This window comes from Arachis ipaensis, chromosome B3 (genome assembly GCF_059453495.1).
Source record: "Arachis ipaensis isolate K30076 ecotype BB chromosome B3, ASM5945349v1, whole genome shotgun sequence".
Lineage (NCBI taxonomy): Eukaryota > Viridiplantae > Streptophyta > Magnoliopsida > Fabales > Fabaceae > Arachis > Arachis ipaensis.
In genome coordinates this window covers 11,356,579-11,378,051 of record NC_142438.1, presented here as the reverse complement: position 1 = coordinate 11,378,051, position 21,473 = coordinate 11,356,579, and the positions used below count along the sequence as shown (strand labels likewise).

Here is a 21,473-nt window from a genome sequence, read left to right as displayed (position 1 = left end):
GTTGGAGTCTAGCAGTTAATTGGAGGTGCTAACCCATTTTGTGTGTGAACATGAGCTACTGGATGTTCAACACTTATTCCGTTAGCCATATAATAAGCATCAAAGGCTTGAGAAGTGAATTCACCAACATTATCAAGACGAATTGCTTTGATTAGATTTTCTAAAAGTGTGCTTTTAATCGAATAATTTGAACAAGTAATCTCGCAAACACTAGGTTGCGAGAAAACAATAAACACACATGTGACCATCTCGAGAATGGTCGATTAGGACCATAAAGTATCTAAATGCTCCATATGGTTGATGAATTGGTCCACATATATCTCATTAAATTCTTTCTAGAAATTTAGGGGACTCAAACTTAATTTTTACTAGTGATGACCTTACAATTAACTTTCTCCGAGGACATGCAGCACAACAAAATTCACTAGATTGAAGAATTCTCTGACTCTTTATAAATGTCCATGAAAGTCTTCAATAATTCTCTGCATCATCGTTGTTCCAAGATGTCCCAATCGATCATGCCAAATTATGAATTCATCTGGGTTAGTAAATTTCTGATTTATAATAGCATGTGATTCAATTGCACTGATTTTAGTATAATATAACCCAAAAAAAAAGAGTGTAACTTTTCTAATATAACATTTTTATTTGAATCATGAGTTGTGATATATAAGTACTCGTGATTTTTCTCATTCATTGTTTTAATATGATATCCATTTTGGCGAATATCTTTAAAACTCAACAAGTTCTTTAGAGACTTAGTAGACAATACTGCATTATTTATTAAGAATTATGTTTTTCCAGAAAACAAAATTATAATTCTTCCAGAGCCTTCTATCACATTGCCTGAGCCAATAATTATATTAACACATTCTTCTTTTGGTACAAAATGAGTAAAATATATATTACTTTTGAGAATGGTATACGAACTTGCACTATTTGTAATTTGTAAGGTAAATATCTTCATTATATATTCTTGTCATTTTCTTCAAAGACAAATAATAATAATAATAATAAGATCATAACATAAAATAAGTAAAAGTACATGCACAGTAAACTTATATTTCTGATTGGGGCTGTTTGTCACTGTGTATAAAAATAGTAACATATACTAAAAATATGACTATTATTATTATTAAACTTGACATATTTAGTGATTTTAAAATTCTTAAACATAAACAATAACACAATAATATTTTATTAAATATTATTTATATACATCATACTTGAAATTTAAATGCATAGGAGATAAAACTTAATAAAAAATTTTTTACATTATTTATTAACATCGGTACTTAACGAATCCAAATATTAAACTTTTCCATCATTAATTAAATGACCAATATTTCCTTCAAGAACCTCAAAAAAATCAGATACTTCATAATGAGTGGTATAAATTTCAGCAACATCATTTGAAACAAAATTTGTCTCATTTTCTTTGTCATTCTTTTTCAAGGATGCTTGATAAAGATCAACTAAGTACCTTGGGATACGACAGGTACGTGACTAATGGCACTTTTCACTACAACAGAAACATTTATCTTCTATTGATTTATTTTGTCTTTTATTTTTTTATCCTATTTCTGGTGAGATCCTTTCTTGTGAAAATAATTTTTCTTTATTCCATAATTTTCTTATTACTAAAGCCTTGCCAACCTCTTCTGGGGTTATAATTTGCCGCATTTGCTTCAAAAAATGGGGTGGCGCCAGCTAGGCGCGCTTCATTATTTTTAAAAGTAATTCATTGTTTTATTAAGCAATAAGACAAGAAATTAACTCAAAATATATTTTAAATTCTTTTTCTAGATACTGCTGCTGCAGGAGCACATTCGAGACATAGAAGGTCCATAAAGTTTTTTCTAACATGTCATTATCAGTTATCTTTTTCCCATATAATTTCATTCGTAAGGTAATTCATAACATTGTTGAATTGTATTTATTCATGGATTTAAAATTCTGTAGACGCAAGTGTGCCCACTCATATCGGGTTTGAGGAAATATTATTGTCTTTTGATGATTATACATTTCTTTAAGGTTCTTTCACAAATCTGCAGGATCTTTTAGTATGAGATATTCGTTTTTCAATCATTCGTCAAGATGACGACGAAGGAAGATCATGGCTTTGGCTTTATCCTTTTAGGATATTTTATTTTCAGCCTTAATGGTATCTCTAAGATGAATTTCAACATCTAATATCCATGATAAGTAGTTGTTTCTAGATATATCAAGATCATTAAATTCAAATGAGAGAACTTTAACATAATAAAAATTTATTACTTGAGTCTTCCTAAATTTTAAGCAGAGTGTCGTGTTAATAACGTGTTGTAAAATAAATAAATAAGAAAAATAAAATAAATTTAAAATAATTAAATATAAATAAAGAACTCTACTATTAATATTCACTAATATTATTATTTCAATATAACTGAGATGATTCATATATATTCACTAATATTATATATTGTATAGTTGTAGTGTATATCTATTATCTATATAGAAAAAAAAGTGTTTTATATTAATACTGTGTATGTCACTTGTCTCAAACTACATTACTCTATTTATATACACAAACGAACATTATTTTTAAACCTCATTAAATATAATCTCTCTTGATAACATAAACCTCCCAACATTAAAAAATGAGCCACCCATATTGTGAAAGAAGTCATGCATATCTATATCTTTTACTAAAATAATAGTAGCAATCTACCATTTTGTTTTGATACACTTAACCAACAGAAATAACTAATTCACTTATCTTTATTAACAATAAAAGTCAATCATTAATACATTTTGTAATGGTATATATTTTATTATATAAAAATATTTTATATATAAATATATTATAATTTAACTTATTTTTAATATATATTTTATATATATTAATAACTAATTTTAATAAATAATTTTAATGTACACCTATCATAATTATTTATTATATATAATTTTTTCATAAAATAATTTATCATTAGAATAATCAAATATAACATAATAGAATAACAAATTTTATAGCAGAGTAATCAAATTTCTTTATACAAAATATATTTTACCTTTTTATAATTTAAATTTATACAAAATTTCATTCTTTTATATTTTTGAAAATTTTTAATGGTAATACTCTACCTAAAGAGAGTTTAAAATGAGACAGTTAAAATAGAGAATTTCTTTGTAGCATTAATAGATTATATACAATGAAAGGATTGTTTTGTGCATGCTCTTATTCAATGTACTATTTTGGCTGTACAAATATATATTATTATTTTCCTTTTACATCTATGTTACAACTTACAAGTAAGCTATCATAGCTCATCTCCACAGGGCTTTGTATTGTACCTCAAATACTAACACTACCTATTCAGCCTCTTAAAGGAAATAGCTACTTCATCTTCAAGTGTTGCTAACTAGTACCTTTTCTTTCACCATTTTTGTTAGCATAATAGTTGTCACTACTCACTATTTCTTTCATATTTGTTAGCATAACTTTCACCTTTTTCTTTCAATATTATGAGGATGCTACAGTGATCCAATAATTTTCTAAGCATGAACTGGCTGGAGTTCCAATGGTCCTTGACCAAACCCATTCTGTCTCCTCCACAAGCTGTAGTTCTGCCAACTGCCATTAGTCGTGTCGTCACTCGTCAGCCATATATTAAATGAACTCCCTTCGTTTTCTTTTATCTGTCATTGTTATAGTCACAGTAACAGATAAAAGGAAACGGAGAGAGTGAATTTCTAATTCAGCATTGGTATAAATTTTCATAATAAGCATTGAAATAGAAAACTAGCCATTTCTAATAAGCATTTGCTTGTTGCTTTATACATAATGAATAAGGTGATTATACTGTAATTTTTCATGAGATAAAAGTTTCTTACCCTGCCATCTCTGAGCTCAAATATAACAGAACCTTCAGAAAATGGAATTGGTCTTGTAGATGAAACCTGTGTTAAATCAGACTCAAAATCAATGCTCTATCTATGTTTTTTTGTTCAATCAGTAAATGTAGATTATACTTTACCTTAGGATCACATTTAGACATTTGATCAGAAAGGTTGTTCTGATCTTTCTTCAAGCCATGCATAGAATATTCATCATTGCAAACTACCTTTCCATCATTGAGTCCACTTTGTCTTGGTCGATTCGCCTCAACCATTTCACTTCCCATTGAAGGGAAACCAAAGTCCTTCCACTTCCATGCACCATTTTTGTCCATGTATCTCAGGTACACTTTTCCATCTGAACCAATCAAAAGTAGTTGAGTACCCTCAAAGCTAGGACCAGTTGAACCAATTAGTTTTGCGCCTTTATCGGGTGTTCCATGTTCTATCCAGTTCCATCCACTCCCTGCATTCCATTGGTACTCAACAAGGCCACCTTCTACTGAAAGCATGAAAAGTGAGCCTGAGAGCGATTTCTGTGATGGTCTAATAACTGTTCCAGGAAACTGTGATAGAATCAAATGCTGAGATTGGTAATGCTCATGCCACAAATCAGTCACTTTGTTATACTGATATAGGCGACCGTTTCTTCCTGTGACAAATACTATGTTTTCCCTGAACAATTCCTGGTCTACAATGCATGCAACTTTAGCATTTGGAGGATGTTTGCAATCTTTCCATTTAAACTTCCTCATGAAAACCTGTGTATAATGAAAGATACGAAGTTGATCATGAATATGAGTATTTAATTGATTTCATTAGAATTAATTAGAATTACAAAGTGAAAAACTTAAGGGAAAGGAGTTATTAACTACTCAAAGTGCATAATTCTTTTATTAACTACTGTTAACCTACCATGAACTGCAGTAATCTTCCATTTTTACTCACAAAGAAGAGTGCATCTTCTGTTGTAACCTTCCTTGATTTAGCTGGAAATCTATCCCATGGTTGGCCTCCAATAACACTCTTTCCTTTCCTCATAGCACTACAATTCCTCCATGCTATCTCATTTTCATGCCATTCTCTAAGAAGCACACTCCCAAATGTATCAACCATGAACAAGCTTCCATTATAGTTTCCCACTATACCTTCTATAGCTGTAGAACTCTCATGCTTCAGCCACACCCAAACATTCTCAATACAAATGTGTTCAAACACTAATCCATCATTTGTTATGAAGAAAAATGACTTTCCTTCATACATCAATCGAAGCCGGAAGTTACTACTAGTCCAGCCATCAGGGAGATTATAATCTTCTGTAGATTTAGTCGCTTCGCCTAATGAAGTGCCGAGCGATAAGTAGTAATTCTGTGTCTGGCTTTGCTTTCTCCTACCTGTTACTGAACTTGTTCCAGAATCCATTGACTCATCTTTTAGTCCTGCAAGGCAATTTCTGGGGCCGCGTTCTTCTGTGCAATATTCTGCATTCCATCCTTCGCTCTCTGGAACATCTAATATCGACCAAACATATTTAGTTGATGCTTTCCTTCTAAAGTTTTGTGGTAAAGCCGGTCCTGAACTTTCGCCGCCTAGTCCTAATAGATGTAATTCTGCAAGTCTACCATCATCTAGTGGAAACAGTATCCTGCCAGCTTGTAATGGCAAGCCAATTATACCTCTTGCTACTTTAGCATGTAAAGGGTGCTGATGATTTTCCCAAGTTCCTGGAAATCGATTAGTTGTACCTGTGCATGTGTGTTCATGTGAGAATTTAGTGTCTAGAAAGTAGTATTCAGGTTGAAACCTCTCTGGTTAATACATGAATGATTTGATTCATTAGAAGATATTATGCTAAAGTTTTGAAGTTCATATGCATTAAGTTAAATAATTTGTAGCATAACTGGATGACTAACCTAATTGTTTTGGCATTTGATATTCAAAGACTGATCCAGCTGCACCAGTGAAGAACAAGGAAAAGAAAGTTTCACTTGATTCGTCATGTAGAGCCGGCGTAATGGATGTCAAATTTTGATGTGGTGGACTTCCATGGACCATCCATTTCCACTTCCTCTGATGCAGTCTCCTCTCTACCAAATCACCCTCCTATATACAATTATCAGACATTTTTAGAATATGCTGTCCATGGCAGATAGAATTCAATTCGAGGGAGCGAAGTTGAAATTCAACATTTTTCCAAGTTGTCCATCTCAAAATCCAATTGGAACTTAATGAAATTCTAGTGAACTAACTAAAAGTACCTTGTTTAGAAGAAACAGAGATTCAGAATAATCACCACTCAGTCCACTTAGAGTGCACCCTTTAGATGGTACTAAAGGCACGAATTGTGCTGTCCTTTCTTTCCATATGTGCTTCTTCCATGATGGTTTTGATTTTTCATCATATTCATAAAGATCTCCAGCAGAACTACATTAACACAACAAGGTGAACAATGATATTTAATACTTTATAGAATTAGCATGGCAATTTGCACCTTAAAAAAAGAACACCACATCTTAACTTCACCTTATGGTATACACTACTTCTCTTACAGAAGCAACTTCAGCTATTGCTGCTACATTTGCTCCAGCTGGTTGGCCATGATTTGTCCATCTGCTCTATATATGTCGCGGAATAGAAGCGAACTTAATAATATTTGCAGACGATTAACTTCTTTAACACTAATATATTTGCTCCAAAACTTGAGTTTTACCTTAGAGGCTCAACCCCAAGAAGTTCTAACAGTGTTCCATTCCTTGTGCAGAAATAAATTCTCCTGTCCCAACAACAAAAACTAAATTCAGCATACGCTTGAATTATACATTGTTAAATCAATCTAAGAACAAAAAAGGTATTATTATCTTTACTCACTGCCTATCATGTGACACAATTCCAGACTTTATTAACACCAAAGGATTTTTCTTTGAATCATTATTTGTGATTTGATTGAGTGTAGGTGTGACATCCAACCAAACTGTTTGTGAGGTTTCACCAAATTGCACATGCATCTGCTAAAACCAAAATATAATCTGTTAACTCAAGAGGCAATAGGCACTGTTGCAGTTCCAACAACTAACATAACACCAATTTAAAGTGCAAAATCAAATCATACTAGTGTCCTTGAATTAAATACTTGCTAAGCTATATATGCATGTAATTGTGAGATATGAATCCAAAACAAACAATGAACATTTGATAACTGTCCCCGGACGTAAAATACAGAGATACTGAGATAACAAAGACGGATAAAATATGTCCCCACTGTCCTTATGTCTTAGGACAAAGATATTTAAGTCTATCCTTTTAGTCTAAATAGGTTTTTGTCCCTCAACATATCTGTATTTCTGTCCTGAGACAATATCCAAACACGGCCTTACAAACTAATGATACTTATAAGGTGTAACCTGATAGAGATTTCCTGCTTCAGAAGCAGCAAGAATTATGTGATTGATGATGAATACCGCGGTTGCGCGGCCGGATGCTATTGGCAAGTCATGAGGGGCAATAACCCATTCAAGTCCATTCCAAAACCTCTCATATATAGAACCACTTTCCCCAGTGACCCAAATAGATGTATCTGACATTCTGGTCAATGAAATTCTCTTCCTCAGTGGCAAAACCACATCCAAGGGCTTAGCATCAAACAATTCATGCTGTTCTTCATTCAATCCTCCTTCTTTGTTGCTGAATTCAGATACCAGATGATCATCATAAGGAAACACAACTTCAACCCATCTATCAGCTTGTTCATTGAACTTCCAAAACCTATCAGTTTTCTGCACAAATCTCTTATTGCTTTGTTTGAAGAATTGATAATAAGGGCAGCATGAAGCAGTAACCTCAACTATACAGCACCTTTCAGAGAAGAGTATCCAGATGCCATATATTATATGAAACACTGACATGGTGGCATAATAATAATAAAATAGGGATCCTGATAAAAAAGAGAGAAAGAAATAAAGCAAATCTCAAATGAAAATAGAAAGTCATAAAAAAATTCTTTGGACTTGTTTGGTTATTGGTTTGTATAGTTTGTACCATATGGGGTAAGGTATCTACCATAATCTACTACCCCATATGGGGCCATGGATGTTAAAGTCTCTGATCATCTATCTGCTCAAAGACTTCTAATACCTGATAAAAGAAAATTCTGTTGTTTTGTCATGCCATCTAATCTAAGGAGAAGAACTCATAATTTGAGTTGTGAATAAGAGATTGGGGTTGTGAAGTGATGAAGAGAAGGGTAGGTTTGTGGGGCTCCATGAAGAAACATCAAGTAGAAGTTAGTATCAGATACTATTTTTTGGATTATAAGTACAAGTATGCAAGTACAAAAAACCTTTGCAATCAGGTGCAGATGTCTTCTTTCTCCATCACCTTTCTTGGTTGGTTTTCTTGACCCTTCAATCTTTTCTGGCTCATAATATCACTCTTTTATATTAGATGTTGTTCTAAAAAATTATTGTATATATATATAATTTAGTTTTGATGCAATGGTAATATCAATTATACACCTGTATCAAATTATGTAATATCGTACCAGTAAAAATAATTACATTATCAGTATATCAAAATTAAATTCATATATTTATACATATTATTTTAGGATTTTTTATTTTAATATGGAAGAGAGAAGTGAGTTTTACGTTAATGTTACAAAAAATAGAGTTTTACAGAGTTATGGAGCGCTGTTCTGGGCAAACACAATACGCAAAACACGTATTGTACTGACAATACGCAAACTGTGTATTTACAATACGCAGTCTATATATTGTCTTTATAAATTTAAAATAAATTGATTTGGCAATTCGCACTCTGCAAAATCTATAGCCCAGAATTTTGTAAAACATCATAACTTCCAATATTAAAGGATTACACCAATTTTTATCCAATATCCAAAAAAATTAACCACTATTTTATATATTCTTTTAACAAAATAATTATTCACTCAAATAATCAAATATTTTATAGTATAATAATTAAATCTTTCATGATAGAATAATCAAATATTTTTTATAATATTATAATTAATTTTTTATAAATATAAAATACATATTCTTATATAATAATTGAATAATTGAGAAAAATAAAATTATACTTTTTGTTTATTCGTTAATAACTTTGACCTATAATAAGCGGTTAATTCACTTAGTGAGTTTCACATCTTAGCTTAACCAACTCCATCTACTTTATTTATATTTGTAAATAAAAAATGGTGATTATATGTTTAATCTACCAAACTCTGACGACTTATTTGGCAACAGTCAAGATTCTTTGCATGACTTTGATCATGATGCTACAACTACTTGGGAAGAATGTATGGGTTCCATTGGAACTTGGATCACCATAACAAGAAGCCTACGAAATTATGAACCTCAATATAATTCTACCAAAATATTGACTTCACTAAATAATGGAAAATGCAAATTTCATATCAAATGGGGTTTGTGAAAGTGAGAGGTACTGAGTTAGATGGCTTAGCTCAGATACCATTAATTTTCTTTAAAGATGAAAGGGACATGGAATGCATCACCATTCAGAAATCAGAAGTGGTAGGCATGTACTAGCGGTGATAAATAATTTCTCACACATTTTCTAAAGCCACAAGTTTTGTAAAATAATAAAGTAACAAATTAACATTAAATTTAAACTTCTAATTTAAAGTTGATTAAATTCTTACTTTTTTTTATTTAATCGATTTTTATATTTTAAAAGAGCTTGATCTATTATTTATAATTTTATTAATCAGTGACGATTTGTATTCACATTTCTATTTTGTCATGAAATATGATTGAAATATCAGTTTTATTATGCGAGATTCTTGAAATATATAAAATGTTTAAATTATTCTTAAGTATAATTCTTAATAAGATTTTTTAACATTTTATATATCATATATAAATAAATCTAATTAAATTGTATATTGTATCAATGTATTGTATTTTTTATTTTTTTATATATAGGCAGAAGTGGTAAGATATTACGATCTCTAAAAATAAAAAATGTATATATACCTAAATATAGTTGAAAGAATTCGTAAATAGGAGCCTTAGAAAGAAAGTTGAAGTAAAACCATAAAAAGAAAAGCGCAACACACTCAAAAATGTGAAAACTTGATAAGCGGAAAGAATAAACCATAAATATAAGGAGTAGAATATCAAAAATACAAAATATCAAACTCTAGACTTCACCTACAAAATCAAGGCTAGGCAGAATATATATATATATATATATATATATATATATATATATATACCAAAAATCCCATGAACTACAATTCTACAAAGACGAAAAATAAAAATATATAATATTTTAATTCTCATGATATCAAAATAGAAACAAAAAAAAAAAGAATTTAAAAATGAGAAATAAGGTAATTCTCAATGTGACTCGATCCATTTTATTCCATTAACATCTCAATCCATAACATCGTAAATTCCCTTTGAATTTACTATTTTAATTATTTTATGAGTGTGTGTGGTTCGAGTAATTATAAATAATTTCTAAAAATTTTAAAATAAGAATATCATATTTCCATATTTAATTCAAAGTTTGAAAAACTATTCCCAAACAAATTTGATTGCAAGGAATCAAAATACCATCATTTGAATTTCAATTCCCACCTTCTTTCTGGGTATATTTAATTCTCCTAGAAATGAAATCTGAATAACAAAGTAATACTTAAACAACACACTCTATCTAAAAAGAAAAGAGGTTGAGCCGGCTAGTTGCACTTATTTTTAAGTTATAGTCTTCTTATAGATTAGTTTTAAATTGTGGTCCATAATTTAACTGTAATAGCAGCTATAATGCTGGATTTAGCCACATCTTTATGCAATTGTACACCAACTCTTTCTAATGCGATAAAATGTCAGCTCATATCATAATTAGAAATAACAATAGTACCGAGAGACTAGTTGCAGTTTAAGAAACTAGTTATGTCACAATCAATAGTTAGTTGATATCAAATGTTGCGTATATAATGTGTTTCTACTATCACATTGTGCATAACTTGCACGACACTAAGTTAAAAAAAAGTTTGAGCGACACCAAGTTCGCACTTATTTGTCACGGTTATATTTCATTATTAGATTAGATTAATAATATATCTGTACATATTAATCTAAAAATACACAAAATGTAAGTCAAACATATAAAATTATACTTGTTTCATAAATTTATGGCCCCGCATGATATCATAGTAGACCACCACTCCTTTTCCTTATACATGAAGAGAACGTGCAAATTGTTCATCATGATCATAGGCTTCTTTATATGAAGCTGTTGTTCTATGCCACGTGAGATACATCTAGTTGTTTATCATTTATTATGGAAATTGTGAGTTTCTATGAAAGTTGCAACAAGACCAATTAAATTTCACCAAACCAAAAGTGGGGTTTATTTATAGTATTATTAAGTTCTTAATAGACCCTACTTCTTTTGATAATTGTTTTCAAGAGATTCTCCTGATTCTTTTGCATAATGGGATATAAAGGTCAGCCACGTCCATTGGCTGAGAATTCTTCCTTTTGATACATCATCAACCAAGAAAAGAAAATTGTTTTGGTAGAAATGGAGGTAACAGTAACTAACAAGAGTAAAGCTTTATCCGTATGACCATATCATGGTTAAGAATTTTAACGATCGGAAATTTCTAGAAACTAAGTTAAATGCCACCCTGATTCGTCAAAACAACTTGAATCCGAAAACTAAGATATCAACTTAGTCAATTTTGTGAAGGCGGCTACTTCCATTAAGACGTTTTTATGTGAAGATAATATTGCGAATCATTGGATGATTTAGTCATATATGTCATCTCAAATAATCTAACAGTTCATAATATCATTTTTATAAGAAGATGTATTCACAGAAGTATCAACCATAGAAGACTCACCATACTCATTTAAATTTATGCTTTAACTCATTAAAAAAGGACAAAATGACATAGACAAACTAAGAAATATAATACACCACCTTGTAATTTATTGTTTTCTTTTGTATGAATTAAAGTATGAATGAATGTGAATCACCATATCATTTCTCTTTCACAATTTATGTAAATGACATGTGAATCACATAATGTGCAAAGAGTTACTATTGTGAACAAAGATGCTAATAAATTTCCTTCAACCTTAAGCCAACAGTAGTTAGGGGGTTAAACAAAGTCCTGTGTTGCTATTTGTATGCTTCATATAGAACTAATCTGCCTAAGAACAAAATATATGTACATAACAATTTCCTGAACAATCAAAATTTCAGAACAAAATATATGTACACTCCCTCTCTATCGATCCGTTGTCTTCTTTATTCTGTTTATTAGAGCTTCAACTGAATTTTGGATTCTGGTTCCTTCTGCTAGCATCACTGCTTTTGATGCTTCGCGTAAATGTTGAATCCCACGACCCAAACTAGCAATTGAGTGTGCTGCGGGGACAGATTCAACAGCGCACTCGATCCCATCCCCACACATAAGTAAGCCTGAACATGCTCCAATGCTCCCTACGAATGTAGCCCAAGGCAAAAACCCAACAGGCTGTATCTTTCGCTTTCTCATTATTTCAAAGAAGGCCGTTCTCATAACCGAGATACTGGTTCTTTCAGCCGAAGCTATAACGCCGTGAGCAATAGCTCGAATCTTCTCGGCAGATCCAGCTGCCTTCATGATACTGGAAGTTTTAGCACCGGAAGATGCAACAACTTTAGATGGGCCCAGGGAAAAACCCAGAGCCTTGTGTGTATAACTGACAACGACTTTGATTGAAGCCGGAACTTTGAAGGTAGCAACCTTCATGAGAGTTGATGCAGGAACTACTTTGGTCAAGGATGAAGCACCTAAAACAGCTGTTGCTCCTGCCCCTACTGCCATCATAGGATTCTCTGGTAACAAGCGTTTCTTGTTGCTATAATTCAGAGCCACCCGTTCAACTCCAGAATTTATTGTTAGATCTCCAACCAGCTCTTTGACTTCATCGGGAAGAGGAGTATCCCAATGCTTCCTAAGACCTCCTAAGGAGCCAGCATCTACTACTGCAACAATGGTCTTAAACTTATCAGCCTGACTACGGATAGCATGTGCAAAGAGCACATCCGACTTCTCGTCAACTGAAAGCTCTGAGAAATCAATCTTTTGAGATTTGGGATCGACTTTGCTGTTAGTTGGAGCCAAACCGCTCTTATTTAGAGATGCTCTAACCCCCTCAACTGCCATTCTAAATCTATGAACCTCGGAAAGAGTTCTTGCGTCAAGAGCCTCACCTCTGTTTACATCCAATAGCATCTTTTGCGCATGTGCTAACGCCCTCCCAATTGATGGAATGTTGTCAAATATATTATGCAAGTCTTCAAGTAATGGATAGATAGACCTGGCAAAGGCCGGGACCTCATAACTACTACTTGCCTGAATTTCCCCTGAACCAACCTCTGAATTGGAACCAGAGGTCCTAAGTAATGGTGGATCCATAACAACCGATAAAACCTTTGCCATCTGCGCCTTGGCATCATTACTCAGAGAAAACCTATTCAAAGTAATTGGAGCTAGAGTAACAACACCTGGTTGTTGAGGAACCAAACTGCTAACAAAACCATTAAAATGGCTTCCAGCATCAACACCACCACCGTTATTAGAATTATCAATAGAGCTACCTAATCCCGACTCGATCACAACAAATGCCGAACCTACGTCGTCCGCCGCCTTCTTGGCGGCCAATAAGTGGCCATGAAAACTGGTCCCAAAGATTTCCTTCATCACAAAATTCCCTGCGACACTCTCATATTGTTCCTTACCAATCTTTTCAACAAAACACTGTTTGATTACCGCAAACGGTGAAGTAGGGAGTGCCTTGTCAACCTCAACATCTCCCTCAGATTCAAGAATCTCAGGAAAAGAGGAACGACCCCCTTGAACAACAACAGCATCAGGCCTAATTTCCCTAATAAGGGACTGTGCGTCAATTGCCGATAGCTTAGATAAGTTCAACGCCGAAAGAACATAAACTAGGGTTTGGGTTTTGGGATCACGGAACGCGAAAACGAATTGCTTTGTGTGCTCAGGTACAGAGAGCTTGCTTACCAATTTCTTCGAATCTCGAAGGTCGTTGGTCCTTAATGCAGAGAAAGGCCAGAGGTTTTGCAGGTTCCAGAGCCACAAGAACGCAATCGCCATTGGCTGTTCCAAAACGACAAAGTTTCTCCCCCACAGAACTGCACTGCGATTTTGGGAAAACAGTTAACAAAGATGGAATCTTTGGGCAAAAGGGTATAAGCAAAATAGAAAACCAATGAAGAGTTCAATGTCAGTGGCCAAGAGAGACTTACTGTGAGAGGAAGACCGGAGGAATCTGCACGCGGAGAAGGAAGAGGAAAGGGGAAAATTCAGCAACAGAACGGGATGGTTATGGATCAATCTAGCGTCCAAGTGTCACTTCCAAATTTTACATATAAAGGGTTGTTTGGACGACTTTTTCAGAAAATATTTTTGTAATAATTTTTTTAAAAAAAAATAAAAGAGATTTTATATATAGATATTTTATATAAAAAAATTTATTTATCAATTATTTGGATAAAATAAGATAAAATTATTTTTTGTTTATTTATTATGTAAAAAATATTTTTTAAAAAAATGTAAATTATAATTTTTTTTTAAAATATATTTTTTATTTTTCTAGTATTTTTATTTCTAATATAAAAAAGATCTTTTTTATAATAATCTTTTTTTTAAAGAACTTTTACAAAAATAAAAGTGATTTTATTTTTGAATATATCATGTGAAAGGATTTTTTATTTATTAATTATATTTGAATAAAATAAAATAAAATAAAATTTTATTTATTTATTACGTGAAAAATATTTTTTTTAGAAAAAATCTTAAAAAAAAGAAATAAGTTATAACTTCTTAAAAAAGATGTTTTTTTTATTTTTCAAGTGTTTTTATTTTTATTATTAAAAATTTACCAAATATACTAACAAATAAAAAATATTTTTTTATCGATTTAATAGTGTTAATAAGCACTTAATAACATCCAAACAAGCACAAAAACTCAAGATTTGTTAAGCCGAAAATTTAATCAAATTTGTTAAATTAAATATTCTCAGCTATTTGAATTTTTATCATATTTTAATGTGTATTTAATTACTTTGATCTTATAAATGCGAGTGAAAATCATTTTGGTTTTGGCAACTTAAATAAATAAAAAGTAGATTTTTTTAAGGATTAGACATTGATATTAGTAAAGACATTTGTTAATCGTATATCATTTTTTTCCTTTATTTAATATAATAATTAAGATGTTTAGGAATATCTACAAAAATATAATTTCTCATCAACTTCTATTTATCTTGGAATAGAAATTAAAAAAATGATAATGTCATTCTTATTTTTTATAATGTTATTTTTCACATAATTTTATTATATGATATTTTGTATAAATTTATAGCAAAAAAAAAATAATATTATCAAAATAAAAATGACAATATCATATTTTAGAAATTATTGTAATTGTAATATTTTATATTCTTGCTTCCACACAATCCTCACTACAAAATTTGGCTTTTCCCAATCTCGTGAAAATACACAAGACACAAGTCACAACACGACCCTCGTTAGAGGCTCACTTCTCAAATCTTTACAACTAAACGGGACAACGGGTCAAATAAATAACCTTAAACCTTGGATGAAGCCACCTTAGAGAAAAGGCTGGCCAATGCAACCTATCTTACCTACACACCCTATAACCCTGTTAACATAGATATCTAACTACTGAAAAAGCCAGGTCCAGCTCTAGAAAGAAGCTCCTCCCCAGCATCCTTACCCATCTTCATCATATCTTCAACAGCATATGCACCAATCCTTGATGTTTCAAGCACTGCAAAAAAAAAAGTATTCAGAATTATGAGCAACCTTCATGAATGGTAATTGCCATTTGACAACTTTCCAAGGTTATAGTGACTAGATGAAGTCAAATTATGTAAATCTTATAGTGATGTTCATACCACGGGTTCCATCTGGTGAAGCAACTAGTCCTCTAAACAAGCAATTTCCATCTTCGTTTCTGCAAGCATAACCTGCTATAGGAGTGCGGCAAGATCCATCTAGAGTCTCAAGGAAGGCTCTTTCACATGAAACTGCTAGCCTTGTTTCTTCGTGATTCAGCGAAGCAAGGTATTCGGCCTACATCAGCCAGAAAATTGAAAATATAGGGAGACTTAAAATTAGTAAATCTGCAATTGCATCAAGTACAAAACTTCCATGATCTTATGGCTTAATGTTGCTTGATAGATGATAACATGTATTTATAAAAGAACAAAACATTTTTTGACAAGTTTGATGAGTGGACAGAGCATTCAATATAATGAAACACTCACCATTTTGTCATCGTCACTTCTACAGGCTATTCCAATTGCGCCTTGGGCAACTGCTGGAAGCATGTCATCAATTGATAGGGTTGAAGTCACATTTTCTGTCATATTTAATCGTTTGAGTCCAGCTACTGCCAATAGTGTAGCTTGGACAACACCCTCACTGAGTTTTCTCAGCCTTGTTTGGACATTGCCGCGGAAGTTTTCCTGAACCTGAGACAAAAAAATTACATGTAAATTAGAAACAAGAAGAATCAATCAGTGGTCTAGAGAACTGACAACAAATGAACCAACAAAAAAAACAATTATATGATACGAAACAGAAAAAGGAATGCCATAAACACCACGGCATCCATACATGTGGAAGACATAGGAAATTGCCGCAGATACTTAAGAAGAGACAATGAATGGCCATTAAGACTCTCAACCATGACATTGTAGACTACTAAACCAGCAGCCATTTAAGGCGAAAAACCAATATATGCTTAGTGGAAACATTCTACCTATGATTCCGTGACATGTTTCGATCAGAAAATTGACGCCGTCTATATAAGAAAATAACTACAGTATGTTCCAACAGTCCCTAATTTTGTATTCGTCCCATAGTAGTGTTTGGGACAGAAAAGCGAAAGGGGACAAAGAGGCTGGCCATGCATCATTAGAAAAGGAGTTAGTTACACAATATGGACAGCTGGCGTGTGATCAGCAAATTGTGGGGCCAAAGAGAAGTGCTAGGGAGAGAGCTACTAATAGGAGACTGGAAGGCTACGTTAGTTAGCAGATTCTGGTACATACCTTTTCCCTGACATTCTTCTTCTCTGAAATTCTCATTCCTTTCTCTCATTTCCTTTTCTCATTCTTCTCCTCTATTTTCATAATTCTCCAGGTATATGTTCTGGCAGCAGAGTACTTGAAGCCTCATTCTTCCTCTACCTTGCATATCTTCCTTCTTTTGCTGTTTCCTTGTTTAATTGCTTTCTTCACTATATTGCTTAGTCTATACTTGTAATCGAGACTGATTTTGGTTCATTTACGTGAAATACACATCACACTTCTCTCTCTTAATTTCCCTTGATAGTTTCACCCTTACACAGTATGATTTTTAAGCTCGATATCATCTAACCCCAGATTCATTGCAGTTCAACAAAATCTACCCTTTGGCTATAATCAAAATATCAATTCTTATAAAAAAAATTGAATGCCTCCTATATATGCTTCTCAGTTTAATGCCACCACATCACAAGAAAACAGCAGTGATGATGAATTGGTGATACTAATGCCCAGTCTCTCTCTAAGGAAATGCATGAGAAATCATAATTTTCTGGTTAGAATTATGAGAAAATAAAAGAATGCCCGCCCGTGCAGGGGGACCCCAATGCCAATGAGAAATACTTGAGGATTTGATCATGACGACTTACACTAAGAGATGGATATCTATGGAGTATCTGCGACTTTCGTCTGAGTGAAGCAGTACCAACAACACTTCCAGCAGGTAGATGGGCTAGTGAACTTGCAGTCAATGATATAAATGCATCTCTTACATCCTCGCGTGGAAGGTTGCAAGGCAAAATTGTTTTATCAGGTAAATAAGTAGGAACATCTTTCATTGAGTGGACAGCAATGTCAATGTCGCCGTTTATCAGTGCCTCATCTATTTCTTTGGTAAAGAGGCCCTTCCCACCTATGTCTGCAAGCGGTTGCGATAGTATTTTGTCACCAGTTGTTTTAATTACTACAATCTGAATGGCTCCTTCTTCCGCTAGCTCCGGATGTGATGACATTAGTTTGTCTCTGGTCTCATATGCCTGAGCTAGAGCCAGTGGACTGCTCTAAACATAACATAATTATAAACAAAACACAAATAAACATATAAATTCAACACATGTAAAAGCATAGTCATTTAGCAAGCCTATGGTACTAATCAGATAAAGAATACACACAAGTATTTCATAACAAAAGAAAAAGCATGGTGAGACAGATTTATCTTCAAGCCCAAAATTCCCCAAAAGTCTAAACTTGAAAGCATAAAGTCAACTTAATTAAAAGCTACAATGTCCACTATCTCATCTTTCCTTTCTATTAATTTTCTTTCGATGGATGGTGGTGTTGAGTGAAGAAAGCAGCACGGGGACATTATGTTATCCTTTGTGACATAATCACAAACACCTAATGGTCAATGAGTCTTCATAATGATAACAGATATATAGCAATAGTTGGAAGGAGATCCAAGTGCGTACCTTCCTCTGGTTCCAATTCTGAGGAGTGCGAGGTTGGAGGTGGTCTGGTGAGTGTGTTGGTCAATGGCTACAGAGGCCCTAACGCGAAGCATGGCGGTGCGGCGGCATTTAGATGTTTTGAGACATGGAAGCGCCAACGCTGATGATGAAAGAATTGTCTCCATGTCAGAGAGAGAATGTGAAGTGATGCAATGCATGAAAGCAATGATATGATATAAAAGCAGATAGAAAAAGAGTGATTGGTGCTTAGAAGTAGCTGGTCCCACATTTCATCCCAATTGGATATCATCTTAGCTCTTCTTTCTCTCACTAGTCACTATTTTGATTTCTGAAAAATTAGAAATGCCACTAAATTTGTATTTTAGTTTATTAAATTTAAAGTTCATTATATTAATTTTTAAATTTAGTTTTGGAAAATATTAGATTTAGATTTTTTTTAGAACTAAATTTACCAATAAAATGCTGAACTAGTTCTGAATTATTACTTTAGATATAAAATAATGAAAAGACAAAAAAAAGTTTATATAATGTGCAAATCATTTTATCATCTCTCATTTTCTAAAACTATATTGTTTTTGTCTTGCTTGAATGTCAAAATGAACAAATATCATTTAGCATTGTGTCTAGCATGACAAATCAGAACTAACTCAACATTCTGTTCGTTGACTCAACACTAAAAAAGATCCAGGTTAAATCTTGAGAACTATTATAATAAATTTAAAATTTAAAAAATTAAAATAATAAAAATCGTGAATTTTAGAAACCACTATAAAAATTTAATTTAAAAATATTAAATGATCAAAGTCTACTTTTTTTTCTATATTTAAATTAATATTAGTTAAATTTCTATTTTTATTACTAAAAATATTTTAGCAACTTTTATAATTTTCCGTCGTATATTTTTTAATTAGGAATAAAAGAATAAAAATGTTAAGTGATAAAACATTATATTTATAATAGTAATTGAGGAAAAAATAAGAAAATTTATTTTCCTCTCATATCATGGAGGAGTTTGTATTTTATTTTTTAATTCTTATAAAATAGATAAAAATTTTACTATTTTTATTATGTTTCTAAATCGCATTGCAGTGGTTGGCTTAAGATGCAGGTTAAAAAAAGCTTCAATCGCAGAGAGCCAGAGACTCCAAAACATTTCCATTTATTTTCAAACCATTTTCAGTCGCTACGATTTGTTTATTTTTTTTAAGAACAAGTTAATCAGTTTGTCCTATTGGAATTTAAGTGCATTTCAATTTAAAAAAAAAAAGTAGTAATACGTTACTTCCATTTACTTATATAGAAATTGGGAAGACACCAAAAAAATAACTATAGAAATTGGGATATATAGATGATTAATATCCAATAAGAATATAACAACTAATTAACTGTTATCATTTCATAAAAATGATTTACCTCCAATACTTGGTCTTTATAACCTACAATTTTTGTCACACAACGAGTGTTCACTTTATTGTCCATTTTTCGATCAAAGCTAACTCTCTCGAAGTTCCTGATTCAATTGGACAAAAAATAAATGACCTAACCCACCTTACAACTCTTACAACCCACACAGAAAAAAAAGCCACGGAGCAGCCCCCACAAAAACAACGATTTGGGCTGATTTTATCATTTCATTAACAAATCATTAACATGCTTAATCCGCTGCTATAATCTTCCGTAAACGCTGCCCCACTCTGCAGGGAACAGTAAGACTGACGCAGACATAACATGCTTCCTAGACACGTGTCGGTGGTAAGAAGTGTCCACATCGATGTCATCACCTGGCATTTTGGTGTCATTACAGTAGAACTTCCCTTAAATTTAATAAAGTTAGACTCTCAAGCGATTTTCAAATCAAGTTTAACTAAGTCCGTTTGTTATATATAAGGTTAGAAGTGAGTTAAACCAATTTATAAGTCAGTTTGAATTTAATTTGTTAATAATTTGATAAATTAAAATTGTGAATTGATGAACTAAGTTTAAACTTAAAATTGAGTTTATAAATGAAATGAGTTAAATTCAAAGTTTATAAGTTTGTGAACTGAGTCAATTATATATGATTTATATCTAAAAAACCGGCCGACGTTATGCGGTTAAAATTTTTAGATATGGATAATTTTAATGTGAAATACGATAATATTTGTTCATTTTGATATTTTACACTGCTATGATAATAGTACAAAACGTCACTGACGTTTTGTAAAAAAAATATTTTTTTAAATATAAAAAGACAAAACGTCACCGATGTTTTATAAAAAAAAATATTTTTTAATTATAAAAAAATAAAACGTCACTGACGTTTTGTAAAAAAAATTATTTTAGTTATAAAATGAGAAAACGTCATTGACGTTTTGTAAAAAAAATTATTTTAATTATTTAAAGAGAAAACGTCACTGACGTTTTGTAAATACCCACAACAATGTTTAACACCTAATTTAGATCATTTTTAAAGACTTCACCACTCATAATCCAATATACAAAAATAAAAATTCACGTTATGCTTCACGAAGACTTCGTCTAACAAAATTGAATGCAATATACCAGGTCAAAACCACGTTACTTATCCCAGGAGAGATAACCGACTTCCAGTCCGGATACGAGGCCAGGAATCTCGGACCAACAAACAGCTCTCTCCAACCATAAATAGCGCTATGAAGATGGCCAAATGCATCACATCCACTACTGACTACACACAGTAATTGTTTATAGAGTATCTTTCCTACTCAGAGACTAACTTAAGCATCAGAGTCCTTTTTGCAGGTACTCCGCACTGCTCGGACGAGGCTTGCATAGGTGGCGCGATCCTCAGCAAGAACAGTCGAACAAACCTCTTGAAGCCACTACCGACCTCAACCTCGGCTCGGGCTCTTGGCAGGAACATTTGGCGCCCACCGTAGGGCTGAAGAGTTCATCTTCACAGCACCCCATATTCCTAATTTTTAACTATCTCTGTTCGCCCTGTGCACTCTCTTTTTTCTTTGCAGGAAGAGCAGCATAACTGATCACTCG

At 32.5% G+C, this 21,473-nt stretch overlaps 3 protein-coding genes across 8 annotated transcripts; all 3 read right to left on the bottom strand.

The window, feature by feature from the left end:
* Window positions 1–3,154: 3,154 nt before the first annotated feature.
* On the bottom strand, window positions 3,155–8,320 carry LOC107629555 (uncharacterized). 5 transcript variants are annotated; one of them, XM_088509662.1, is made up of 11 exons: window positions 8,213–8,320; window positions 7,278–7,807; window positions 6,745–6,881; window positions 6,587–6,649; window positions 6,400–6,486; window positions 6,135–6,300; window positions 5,790–5,979; window positions 4,792–5,621; window positions 4,017–4,637; window positions 3,874–3,939; window positions 3,155–3,613 (listed from the first exon to the last, which is right to left on the bottom strand). In XM_088509662.1, the coding sequence occupies exons 2-11, from the start codon at window positions 7,776–7,778 to the stop codon at window positions 3,503–3,505; spliced, it is 2,772 nt and encodes a 923-aa protein (XP_088365788.1). In that variant the 5' UTR covers window positions 7,779–7,807; window positions 8,213–8,320; the 3' UTR covers window positions 3,155–3,502. The 5 variants fall into 5 exon arrangements, with proteins under 5 accessions (XP_088365788.1, XP_088365784.1, XP_088365787.1 ...); XM_088509658.1 differs by having other exon boundaries at window positions 3,155–3,678; window positions 6,745–6,884; window positions 8,213–8,288; XM_088509661.1 differs by lacking the exon at window positions 8,213–8,320 and having other exon boundaries at window positions 7,278–8,197.
* A 3,650-nt stretch (window positions 8,321–11,970) lies between these two features.
* Window positions 11,971–14,289, bottom strand: LOC107629557 (uncharacterized). 2 transcript variants are annotated; one of them, XM_088509508.1, is made up of 2 exons: window positions 14,188–14,289; window positions 11,971–14,078 (listed from the first exon to the last, which is right to left on the bottom strand). In XM_088509508.1, exon 2 carries the CDS (start codon window positions 14,033–14,035, stop codon window positions 12,158–12,160), a length of 1,878 nt encoding a protein of 625 aa, XP_088365634.1. In that variant the 5' UTR covers window positions 14,036–14,078; window positions 14,188–14,289; the 3' UTR covers window positions 11,971–12,157. The 2 variants fall into 2 exon arrangements, with proteins under 2 accessions (XP_088365634.1, XP_016187860.2); XM_016332374.3 differs by having other exon boundaries at window positions 11,971–14,073; window positions 14,188–14,279.
* A 1,060-nt stretch (window positions 14,290–15,349) lies between these two features.
* On the bottom strand, window positions 15,350–18,684 carry LOC107629558 (porphobilinogen deaminase, chloroplastic). The gene is made up of 5 exons (XM_016332375.3): window positions 18,465–18,684; window positions 17,646–18,051; window positions 16,234–16,440; window positions 15,862–16,039; window positions 15,350–15,734 (listed from the first exon to the last, which is right to left on the bottom strand). Exons 1-5 carry the CDS (start codon window positions 18,659–18,661, stop codon window positions 15,622–15,624), a joined length of 1,101 nt encoding a protein of 366 aa, XP_016187861.2. The 5' UTR covers window positions 18,662–18,684; the 3' UTR covers window positions 15,350–15,621.
* Between the last annotated feature and the right edge of the window lie 2,789 nt (window positions 18,685–21,473).